Below are 12,557 nucleotides of genomic sequence, written 5' to 3'. Positions count from 1 at the left end.
TCCTAAAGAACCTGTTAAATGCCCACAGGCAAAAACCAATCAAGTAAGTCTAAAAATCTGATCCAAGTGGTTTAAAAAACACAGGTGGTAGAAGAAATCTTTTGTGGCTAAAGTAATTAACGGTTTGGCTTCAGCAAACTTCTTGGTCTTGGGTAGCAACTCTGGACACGAGAGAAGTGTTTTCCTCTATGAGCTCTGTAGCTTCGAGGAGTTCAAGGGCAGGTTGGTTGAATATGGATGAAAAGTGCCTGTGTAACTCAGACAAGAGACTGATATTAAGCTACTATGACCTCTGAAGTGATTCACTCTTATCTTTACCTGTTTTCCCTAGCCCTTCTGGCACTATTTTCTCTCAATTGCCTTTACCTGACAGACCTTTCTCTCAATCATCTTTACCCGACAGACCTTTAAGTCAGTTATCTTAACTACCTCTCTGTTACCACTATAACAAAGCAGGGTAGGGAATAAAGAGGGTGAATTTTGAGAACAAACAAAAACAACCATTCTTCCAAACCCATTAAATGTAATCATAATTATTTTAAACAGAACTGGGCAATTCATACCTTTTTATTGCATTTTTCACAATGATAAGCATTTGCACCTTCTAATAAATCTCCTTTGACATATTGTTCCAAAGAATCAAGAAGATTTTGGTGATTTCTAATGTCTACATTCAAAGTCGTAAAAGATTCTTCACACTCGTATCTAAAGATATTATTTAAGAAATGATCAGAGAATTTATTCCTTAGTTTTCTAAACATCTTATTTAGTTATGGACTCAATGAAAACTACTTTTGCAATTTTTATAACGTAACACAAAACCCATTAAGTCATAAAATGTTACCAATAAATAAATGAGTTACCATTTATGGGTCACTTATCCTCTGCTGGGCATACATTAGGTTGTTTACACACTACATACAACAGGTGCTTTGTCTTCATGACAAATATTTCTCTATCACCATCTCCACATCAGAAATGAGGGAAGTGGGATTCAGAATGTGAATTTGGTCAAGATTACTAGGTGAAATGGTGTTTTCAAGCTAGGTCTGTCTGGTTTCACAGCTCAATCTCTTTATAGTCTACCATGCTGCTTCCACCATCATCTGTTTAGATCTATTAATGAGCTGAATTTTTAAATGTTTCTCCTCTTCTGTAATGGAAACCTTACTAAAGCACAAGTTTAAACACACAAATGAATACGAGATAAGCAATCTGAATAGGAGCCACAATCCCACCTTGTGGCAATTTTCTACCAAAGGAATTTTCAGATTTCTGGTGAGACATATTCATGCATTTAGAACATGGGATGTGAGGAATTCATTCTCAACCATTAAATTCACTCACTCAACAAATACACTGAGTGCCTACCATGTTTAAAGCCCTGTGGCATAGTCAATGTTTAAGACAGTTCCTCATATTTAGGGCTTTTCAATTTAGTTAGGGGAAAAAGGTACACAAATAAAGGCATTTATAAGTGACATGAATGGAATATGAAGTATTAAGCAAACTGTTACTATAACGGGCGAACAGCCCATAGAAGAGAAAAGAGAAATTAGATTTTATGATTCCAGTTAAAAACTAGGACATTTGAAGCTGAGAAGTCAGCAAAGTTTTTCCGTAAAAGGCCAGATAGTAAATATTACAGGCTTTTTGGGGCCATGAGGTCCCTATGGCAACTACTCAACCCTGCTGTTATAGTGAAAGCGGTCAGACAGTAAGTAAAGGAGTGGGTATGTTCCAATAAAACTTTACAAAAACAGATGCAGGGCTGGATTTGACCTATGGTCCATAGTTTGTTAACCCCTGCTCTTGATAAGTAAATACCCTAGAACAGATTGTCTCAGGACCCTTTATGTAACGTTCCAGCATATAACAAGACTAATTTAGTTGTGGAATAGGTATTTGAACTTTAGGGATTTTACTTAAGATCATGCTCTCTGGACATTTTCACTTGGCAAAGGAAATCAATAATTTCCAAATAATTTTGAAAACTGTCTAAAACAAACCAAGAAAAACTGACCAGAACAGATGACCAGAAAATTTAATTTTTATCAGTAATTAAAAACAGGAGGTGAAAATAACAATTTTATTGTCCACCTAATGCACAAGGTCTTTCAAAAGGATCAAAAGTTGCCCAGTCTCAAGACAGGAATAAAGACACAGACCTACTAGAGAATGGACTTGAGGACACGGGGAGGCGGAAGGGTAAGCTGGGACGAAGTGAGAGTGGCATGGACATATATACACTACCAAATGTAGAACAGATAGCTAGTGGGAAGCAGCCGCATAGCACAGGGAGATCAGCTCCGTGCTTTGTGACCACCTAGGGGGGTGGGATAGGGAAGGTGGGAGGGAGACGCAAGAGGGAGGGGATATGGGGATATATGTATACGTATAGCTGATTTACTTTGTTATACAGCAGAAACTAACACACCATTGTAAAGCAATTATACTCCAATAAAGACATTAAAAAAAAAAAAGTTGCCCAGTCTATGCAAACAATTTTATGGCCTTATCCAGAAAGAGTAGTTTAGCATTTACATATAGTATTAGCACTCCCTCAATCATTTTCCCTGTGTTCAAAAATAAAGCACATACACACACAACCTATGACTGTATATAATGCTGTTTAGACTTGCAGAAGATACTATCCTACTGTGATTGTCTGGTGAGAAGGGATTTCAAACCAACATTAATTGACAACATACAAGAGAAGTTCCAAAGTAAAACTTCCATACAATAGGCATAAACGTGTATCTATCAGTAATGAACTTTAATAGTTATTTAACTATTTTCAATAAGAGCCTTTAATCAACTTCCCCTTTAAGAAAACCAAAAACCAAAAAAAACCGAAACCCAATTTGTTTAGTCAATTTTGCTATAAAGATTTTGTGTGGGAAACATACCTTAAAGACAATGACAGTAATCAATGCTATTTTCAAAAAGTCAGCATTTCATTTGTATAGGAAATAGTGCTCCATGCCTGTTATCTTCTAAACTTAACATATTTACAATATTGTAACTATTTTAATTCTAAGATAAAGGGCAAATTCATAAGTAATACCTGTAGCTATGCAAAATGCCATTTTATTTTCTTAGGCATGATCATACATAAGAACATGTAAGAGTATGAAATAGTAAGAGCTTAGGTGTAGTTAAAGGAACCAAATATTATTTGACAAAAACAAACAGACCCATAAAGTTCATGAGACTTTTCTGTACTCTTAAACTTCACTGTAATAAAATGAGAAAACAAACAAAACCCCCCCACAGCAGTAAGGTATGCGCAATATGTAATTCATCCAGCCTCAGGTATTTAGTAATCGGTAGCGTACTTCACTTTTGTACATAACTAATAGTAAAAATAAACAGTACAACATACACTTTAAGTATGAAATTAGCACTTACCTATGTGGGCAGCCTTGGCAAATCTTCTGATCAGCAAAGGAACCTCCTAAAACTTTACTTAGCATAGCTGGGTGTCCTAAGGCTTTCAAAGCTTCATCTAAACTATCCACCAATGAATTAAAAAATTCTAAAGCATCATGTTGTTCACGAAGATTAACAGGCTCACCCCAAAGCCTAAGAAATGAATGGAGTAAAATATGTAATGTGCGACACTCCCAAAACAATATATACAATATATTTTTCAGGAAAAAAGCAATACAACCACAAATGACACCACAAAAACTGAGATTTTATTCCTCAACTACAGGAAGTAGAAAAAAACAAATGCCATTTATGTATCGATTGCTGTGGGGAAGAAAGTGAGATTCATAGTAAAAGTGGTACTTCAGTGGGGAAGAAATACCATGAAACTACTGGTGTGGCTGGATGCACAGTAAAGCTCCAGGAAGGATGGTTTCTGTAGGTAATATAGTATAAGCATGCATTTTGAATCCAACTGAAGACGCTGTTAAAATTGGGTGGCTGATCTCACTCTTACGCAGATAATTACTACTTCATTTCTTTCATTTTGCTTAAATTTTGGGTTACAGATACAGTGCAAAGATAATATTTACTCTTAATTAAATTGACTTTTCCGATCGAAAAGAGAAAGGTTTGACTTGTTTTACAGTTCATCTCTTTTGAATAATCTGAGGATTTAAATTAGGTAAATCAATCCTGAGAAAAGAAAATATCAATTATGTGAATGATAAAATGAGAAGTGATACTAATAAAACCTAGGCACTGCTGGAAACTATGACATCTAATTTTGTATTTATAGCGTAATATACATTGAGAATATAAGTGAATTCATTCAAGCAACAGAGGCGACAAATTTATTTTAAGTATGCAAGAGGAACTGTCTTTTAATAAATTCCTTTGTAACACTTTTACTATGTAGCAAATAATCTCACCCTAATTATATTTCAGCTGTTAAATTTGCATATAGCGAGTTAGAAATCAAATATATCACTTGTTAAAAGCTATTTTACAATGGAGAGATTTGTTAAGACACCAAGGGATCAAAGCTAACATCACCAATAATCAGATAAACTGATACCATGTGCCTCTGAATGCAATGAGAAGCATATAATAACATCACCTATGTAGTTTTCTTGCCAAAAAGTTTAACCTGAATCTAATCATGGGGAAATAATCATACAAATCAAGGAAGTACCATAAAGGTCATGACAAGTTAGGGAGATTATTTTAGAGAAGACTAAAGAGGTAACAACCAAATTCTTGTGATTCCTTCTAGGATACCAGTCTGGAATTGGAAAAAAAAAAAAAAAAAGGAAGAATATTTTGGGGAAATGGAAATACATATTGCTGAATATCAGGCGTTACTAAATATTAAATTTCATGCATGTGATAACTGTATTAAACATTACATAGGAAAATGTCCTTATTCTTAGAGGATACATTTTGAAGCATGCAGGGGAGTTAAAGTGTCATATTTGCAACTATCAACTCGTTTAGAAAAAACAAACAAAAACCAAAACCCAAGTATACATATAAGCAAATATGGCAAAATGTTAACAATTGGTAAATCTGGGTAAAGGGTATATATCATAAAGGTGATTATTATACTACTTTACCTTTTCTGTTGGTTTGAAATTCTTCAATATAAAAAATTGGGGGTGGGAAATGTGGTTAACTAACCCACATATATATCTAGAGTATACTATGTATAGAGTATATTATGTGTCTAAAGTGTGGATAATCCAAAAGTGCTAGTCTAGACAAACTGCGAGCTCCACTAGCATAGGGAGTAATTAATTGAGAAGTCAAAAATGCAAGGGCATTATAAGATAAGCAATAACTATAACTGAATGACAAATTTTAAGACAAAAGCTCAAAAAGCTTGAGAGTAATCTGGAAGAGGAAGAACAGAAATGCTAAAAGCCTTATGGCAGAGACGAGACAAGCTAGAGAAAGAATGAGAACGGGAATAGTCAGAAAGGAAGATGAGAGGTGCTGAGAGGTGATGGGACCAAAAGAGCAAAAGCAGAGCTGGGAAGGAGGGTGGTGCATGCAAGCCAATAAGTATGGATTAAGTAGGGGGCCTAGTTAGAGGAATTTATACGGTGAGTCATTGTATTATAAAGCAGTGGTTTCAAAAGAAATCTAAGTAGTATCCTTGTAGGCAAAAGGGGAGCTGCTCTGATTGAAGCAGGGAAGGTGGACAAGAGCGGCAGTGTCAGGTGACCCTTTGCTTCCCCTGCTCTCAGCTGTCTGGGAGATACCTTGAAGGGATTCTAAGGAGTATTATTTAAGGGAATCTCTTGGTGGTCCAGTGGTTAGGACTCTGTGCTTTCACTGCAAAGGGCTCAGGTTCAATCCCTGGTTGGGGAACTAAGATCCCACAAGCGTGCAGTGTGGCCAAAAAACAGGAAAAAAAAAAAAAAAAAAAGTAGTAGTATTTAAAAAACCCAATGCTATGAAGGATTATAGCATTCTCATACACAGTACAGATATGTGGTTGTGCTACAGTATTTTAGCACAGTGCACGACATGATAGGTGATGATAAAAAAAAAACAAATGAAATAAATGAAGCCAGAGAAATAAGATCAAGACATAATCGAAGATTTTTAAAAAATTAACAACAACAAAACCCAATGTATTTATCGCACCTTTCCTATAAAATTGTACATTAGAATAGCCAAAGAGTTGCTATGGGGAAGTTTTCCTTTATAGATCTCCTCTAGCTAAAAAATGGAAGAATGATAAAATTAGAATGTTGCCATTTTGTAATCCTCACGAAATGCTGCATTTAGGCAATGATGATCAATGGCTGTTATAAGACAGAGACAGACAGACATTATGTACTTCTCACTGAGGTCATCGTTATCACCTATGAAGCAAGCCTTGTCTATCTGCTCCAAAAAAAAGAAAAATCACACCTGAATTTGATCAAGCCTCTAGATCTCACTACCTATTTATATGACATACAGGGGACTGAGGAAAACAGAAACCACCACAAGGATCCCATCAATAAAATCCAGATGGGAAAATTTACAGAGCTAACTACCTTTTTTATTCTCCCCAACAAATAACTACAAGGGTGAAAAAAGATTAGAAGAGACTAAAGAGTCATGTCAACATCTGCAGCATACGGACTTCACTTGGATCATGATTTCAAAAAATTTATAGTAAAAAAGTTATGAGGTAATTGGGTAAAATCAGACATTGACAAGGATATTAAGGAATTTTTATAAGACATGGTAATAGTATCATGGTCATGTTATAAAAAAGACGTTAGAGATACACACTGACACATTTATGGATGAAATTATGTATTTGCTTCAAAACAATCTAAAAAGTAGATGGCAGTGTAGATTAAATAAGATTGGCCATGAGTTGACAACTGTTGAAGTTGAGTGATGAATACATAAGAGTTTATACTCTTCTCCCTACTTATGTAAATATTAGAAGCTTTCAAAATAAAAAATTATTAACATCCGAAGAGACTAAAGAATGCTGCCTCTTACTATGACACTTTCTACCTCCTTTGGGGACAATGAGAAAACAAACCTAACTATGAAGTAAAGTTTGATTATTACTACTGCTTAAATACTAAACATAAAAGTGCCTTCCAGTATAGGTTTTATAAGTTTAATGTTAGTGTCATGAGATAGTCATAAAGGTTTAAGCAGTATCCCAATTACTATTCATCCATAGTTTACCTGAACTGTTTCCAAAATCCTCTGGGCACATAGTACTGTAGTCGAGAAGCAGCTAAATGACCAAAGATGACTTGAAGGTGTCTTAGAACACCAATATTGTACTCTTTCCTATCTTCTGTTTTACTTAATGCTGGTTTCTCTTCAAACTGTTGAGGGTATCCAAATACATCATCTCTGGGATCAACATTGCTCTAGAAACCAAAAGTTATCATTAATGAGCTAACCTAACTTCAAAGTATAGTAAAAATATGTTGAGACAAATGCTATACGATTAGTGAACAAATCACCTGTACTTCTATTTATTTCCAAAGCACTTAACTTTCAATTTATAAATTTTAGTTTACAGTATCAGTGTTTATATCCCCACCCCTTTCACATAAGAGTTGTCATAAAGGAATAACCCTCACTAAGTATCGTAGAGGTAGGTAATATAGCAAAATACAGTAGAGTGATTAACTTAGACTGAACTGGATACAAATGCAGGCTTTGCTACTTATAAGCTAAGTAACTTTGAGCAATTAAGTGCCTCATGTGTAAATGGGTTAACACATTCTTCATGTAGCTGTTGTGAGAATTATATGAGACAATGTATATAGAGTGCTCAGACTTGTAAACATTCAATACAATATACATATTAAGATTAGTTGGAAAAACTAGATATCCATATGCAAAGGAATAAGGTTGGACTTTTCCCTAACACTATACACAAAAATTTACTCAATACAGATCAAAGATTTGAATGTAAGAGCTAAAACTATGAAACTCCTAAAACATAGAGCAAAAACTTCACGACACTGGATTTGACAATGATTTATCGGATATGACACCAAATGCACAGGCAACGAAAGAACAGAGACATACTGGACCTCGTGAAAATGAAAAAGTTCTGTGCAAAGAAATTGGAACCCTTGCACACTGTTGGTGGGAAATGTAAAATGGTGCAGCCACTGTAGAAAACAGTTCCTAAAAAAAATTAAAAATAAAACTATAAAATGATCCAGCAGTTTCACTTCTGGGTAAAACACCCAAAAGAACTGCAAGAAAGGTCCTGAAGAGATACTTGTACACCCATGTTCAGAGCAGCATTATTCACAATTTTGAATTCCACCAAAAGGTGGAATCAGGGACTTCCCTGGCGGTCCAGTGGTTAAGACTCCATGCTCCCAGTGCAAGGGAAGCGGGTTCGATCTCTGGTCGGGAACTAAGATCCCGCAGGCCACGCCGTGTGCACCACCACCCACAAAAAGGTGGAAGCAACCCAAATGTCCACTGATGAATAAATGGATAAACAAAATGTGGTATATACATTCAAAGGAATGTTATTCAGCCTTTAAAAGAAAGGAAATTCTGACACATGCTATGAAATGGTCGTTACGTTAAATCAAACAAGCCAGTCACAAAAAAACAAATACGGTATGATTCCACTTATATGAGGTACCTAGAATAGTCAAATTTATAGAGATGGAAAGAGAATGGTGGCTGCAGAACTCTGTGTGGGACGCGGGTGTAGAAATAGACAATGTCCAGTCCCTGCCCACGAGAAACTTAGTCTAGGGAAGGAAAAAAGCACACAGGCAAAAAACAGTGCAATAGGGTGCTGAGACAACACAGAGCAGAGGGTACCATGAGAGCAAAGTTGAGATACCTTATTTGAACTGTATCATACTTTGTCTGCTGGTACAATTAGCTATCTCTACTGTGCTTAACTCAACAACCTAGAGATGTGATGAATCACAGAACTAGAATCTGAACTCCACTTTTCACCCACAGCAGTGGTTCTTAACCAGGTATATGGTGTGAGCAATGCCTATGAAACTTCTTAAAAAAGTAAAAATGCTCAGACCCCAAACCCTGGATGATGCAGTTCAGCAGACCTAGGGAAGAGTTGGGGTCTAGTGTATGTTTCAGAAGCCCTCCCTGTAAGTGATAAACTACCTCAGAGCAAATAGTTCGGTGACTGAAGAGAGGGAATGAGAAAAGAACCATTTAAGATATTTACTACAATCAGAGCATGCTCTGGCTTCTCTCTTCAGCTCTCACCAACACAACACCATGAGTAGGAAAAGGTCAAATAAAAACAAAGAAATACAGCGTGGACACAAACTTGACCACAGCTTAAGTCTGGCCATAGTCTCTTCTTTAAAGAACGATGCCATAGTTATGTCAACTCTGATCCACCACTACAACCTAATTTTTTCACAGCTTTATTCTGCATTGAATACTTGGTAGGAGCCTAAATTTTGTCACAAGTAGAAGTTTGTTTCCTAAGCAAAAATAGTTATGATCTGGGAGAAATGCAAAAGTAATCTAAAAGTAAACACAGACAATGAAACTGGCATAGCACATATCTTGGCATAAATAAATGGAGATACATAATTAAAATATCAAATAGAAAAGTAAAAATATAATTTAGACTATTACTAAAAATGAAGATTCTTATCATTATACAAACTCTAAATTATACCAAACCCCCAAAAGTGAGTACATTAACTGTTGTGTTAAAACGTATAAACTATCATAAACATTAACTGTAGTTGCAAGTCTGTTAGGTAGTGAGCACTATGTCGAGGTAGCAGTCTGTGCCAGGAGATTCTAGCTTTATTTTCAAATATTTGCCAACAGGTCCAGTGAAAAGTCTAACGCTTTCTAAGAGAGAACAACAGTATCTCGTATCAGAACTTCAAACACAGAAAACAAAAATGCTAAATAAAATTTACCTCGTTGTCCTGCTTCTCATCCCCAGACATATCATCATCTACATCGCTACCTGTGCCTTCAATTGCGAGAATACCATTCCTAATGGACGGAATCATGTAGAGTTGCTGAATCACAGAATTCATATAACAAGTAGCCCCAGCGTTTTTCAGCCCCACAAATCCTTTTGGTGGGCGGGGTCCAACAGGTGGCAGATATTCCCACTCAGTAAGTGCTTCACAAGCTGAGAGAAGACAAAAGATTCTTGCAGCACAAATAAAAACATTTTGCCCACTTTAGACTTTATTAAGCTGATAAATTAACATTACCAACAATTCCACTACTCCTATAGCCACCTGAAATAGTGCTCTAGGTATGCATTTCACCCTCAACAAATTGAAGATACACAGCAACACATACCACTATATAGATTCTTACCCCACCATCTATGAACCCATGCTTTATCTAATGTTGCTTCTATGGCAGTCTCACAAGATGATACAAGGCTAATTTCTACATGTTAACTTTACTTTTAACTTTATTATAATTTAGTCATTATGAACTGTAACTTCTTCTACTTTTATATGTTTTTTTCAAGTGCCTTCAAACTCCTTCTGGCATGAAATGTTATACAAATATACCAACATATGATAGCTTACTAAGTTTTAAATAATCCTAAGATATCACCTGGGTTCACATCCAGGTTCTGATGCTTACCAACTCTTTCATCTTCAGGCAAGCCTCTGTTTCCTTCTTAATAAATGTAGTAAGACGTGCTTTGCCTATAATCACCATGTTATTTTGAGGAGCAAACGAGATAGTGGATTTGAGTTCTGTGAGAACTGTAAATCACTGCCTATATCCCTCTACCTAGTATAAACCTGGAAACAATGTAAACATCATCACGTATAAGACCAATTAAATAAATTATATAGTATATTGAACTGAAAGGTAGAAAGGTATATAGCTAATAAACGGATTTAGATAAATATTTATGTGTTGATAGGAAATGATCACAGATATATTAAGGGGAAAACAAAGTGAAGAACACTGTGCACTCCACACCACTCTGTGGTTAAAAAACTAAACAAACAAAAAAAGATTTTGTATGTGGATTTTGCATACTCAGAGATTCTGGGAGGATAGACATGAACTGAAGATGACGGTTACAGCTATTGAAGGGGACCAGGGGAATGGAATGGGCAGGAAAAATGTTTTAGAATACATCCTTCTCTGGTAGTTGAAATTGTTACCACACAAATGTACTACTTAAAAACAAGCGGCCTTTCTCTTTCTGCCGTCTTGGAGCCTGTGGAGGAGCACTGGGAACAGGACTTCTAAAACAGCAAATAGGTCTGGAAGGCTGTGGTCCAAGGCTCTATTTTTGCTGGCTATAAGCAGGGTCCTGTGAAACCAGAGGGTTCCTCTTCTTAAAACTGAAGGTGTTTATGCCCAAGATGAAACTGAATTCTACTTGGGCAAGAGATATGCTCATGTGTACAAAGCAAAGAACAACAGTGACTCCTGGTGGCAAACTGAACAAAACCAGAAGAATCTGGGGAAAGGTAACTTGTGCTCATGGAAACAGTGGCTTGGGTTCCTGTCAAATTCCAAAGCAACCTTCCTGCTAAGGCCACTGGCCACAGAATCTGTGTGCTGCTGTACCCCCTTGAGGGTTTAAACTTATGAAAATTAAATAAATAAAACTGTGGATTTGTTTAAAAACAAACAAAACCCCCCACCCTACTATATACAAACTTGACTGAATAACTGTCTAACGTTTTAAGAACTTTAATCAGAATCTCCTAAAATGTTAAAAAGTCCTTCTATTCTAAAATATATCAAAAAACAATTTGACATGTTCTTAAAAACTTACCATAATCAATTATATTCTTAAGCTTTGTAGATAAATGGTTTTCTCCTAAAACAGAAGAGCCTCCACTGTGGTCTGCTTTCTTATTTCTGCTGTCTCAGTCATTTTATATTGCCCTCATCCCTTTTGAGCTTCGGTTCTATATCAGTAAGATCTACAGTCTACAGTCTGTTTCATGGGCTTCATGTGAGCATTAGCTGAGGACCAAGGGCACTAAAATATTATCTTCTCACATTCTTCTCTTTAAAACCAGATTTTCTTAGAACTCATATGAAAATAACATTAAAGAGCTTCTAAAGTGAGGGCCTGAAAGGTTTTCCAATGCATGTAATTTGAATTTTTAAGTTTGAACTCTGAAATTTATTTTGACTGTTTATTATTCTGGAGTTTGGATTTCAGTCCAAATTTGACTGAAATGAAATTTATTTTGTTGCTCAATACTTGTACCACTTACAGGAAGACATTTAACAAACATCTGAAAACTTTTCTACATTAAGACTCATTGCTTGTAATGGTCTTAAACGTTATACTAGTTGCTGAAAGGAAAACATGAGTTGAAGATGTTTACTAGAAGGAAAACAGGGCTTCCCTGGTGGCGCAGTGGTTGAGAGTCCTCCTGCCGATGCAGGGGACACAGGTTTGTGCCCTGGTCCGGGAAGATCCCACATGCCGTGGAGCGGCTGGGCCCGTGAGCCATGGCCGCTGAGCCTGTGCGTCCGGAGCCTGTGCTCCGCAACGGGAGAGGGCCACAACAGTGAGAGGCCCGTGTACCGGTACCACAAAAAAAAAAAAAAAAAAAAAAAAGGAAAACAGAATTTGAACACATTAGAGAACTGTCATCAGAACTTTGTAT

The 12,557-nt window shown here is 36.3% G+C and overlaps 1 protein-coding gene and 1 pseudogene across 6 annotated transcripts in view; one reads left to right on the top strand and one right to left on the bottom strand.

Annotated features, from left to right (window-relative positions):
- USP9X (ubiquitin specific peptidase 9 X-linked) overlaps positions 1-12,557 on the bottom strand; it is a 126,557-nt gene that overhangs the window by 18,427 nt on the left and 95,573 nt on the right. For all 5 annotated transcript variants that reach the window (XM_079910462.1, XM_079910463.1, XM_079910464.1 and 2 more), the window contains 4 exons: positions 9,855-10,075; positions 7,138-7,328; positions 3,412-3,585; positions 564-705 (listed from right to left, as the gene is read on the bottom strand). In XM_079910462.1, coding sequence (XP_079766588.1) covers positions 564-705; positions 3,412-3,585; positions 7,138-7,328; positions 9,855-10,075 — 728 coding nt within the window. The remainder of the gene's footprint in view (positions 1-563; positions 706-3,411; positions 3,586-7,137; positions 7,329-9,854; positions 10,076-12,557) is intronic.
- Positions 10,991-12,548, top strand: LOC307180178 (large ribosomal subunit protein eL33-like; annotated as a pseudogene). The gene is made up of 2 exons: positions 10,991-11,067; positions 11,140-12,548. The product of its transcript is annotated as a large ribosomal subunit protein eL33-like (transcript).

The sequence above is a fragment of the Stenella coeruleoalba genome (assembly GCF_951394435.1).
Source record: "Stenella coeruleoalba genome assembly, chromosome: X".
NCBI classification, from domain to species: Eukaryota; Metazoa; Chordata; class Mammalia; order Artiodactyla; family Delphinidae; genus Stenella; species Stenella coeruleoalba.
Note: the sequence above shows the minus strand (reverse complement) of the source record. Positions and strands in the feature narration are given on the sequence as shown.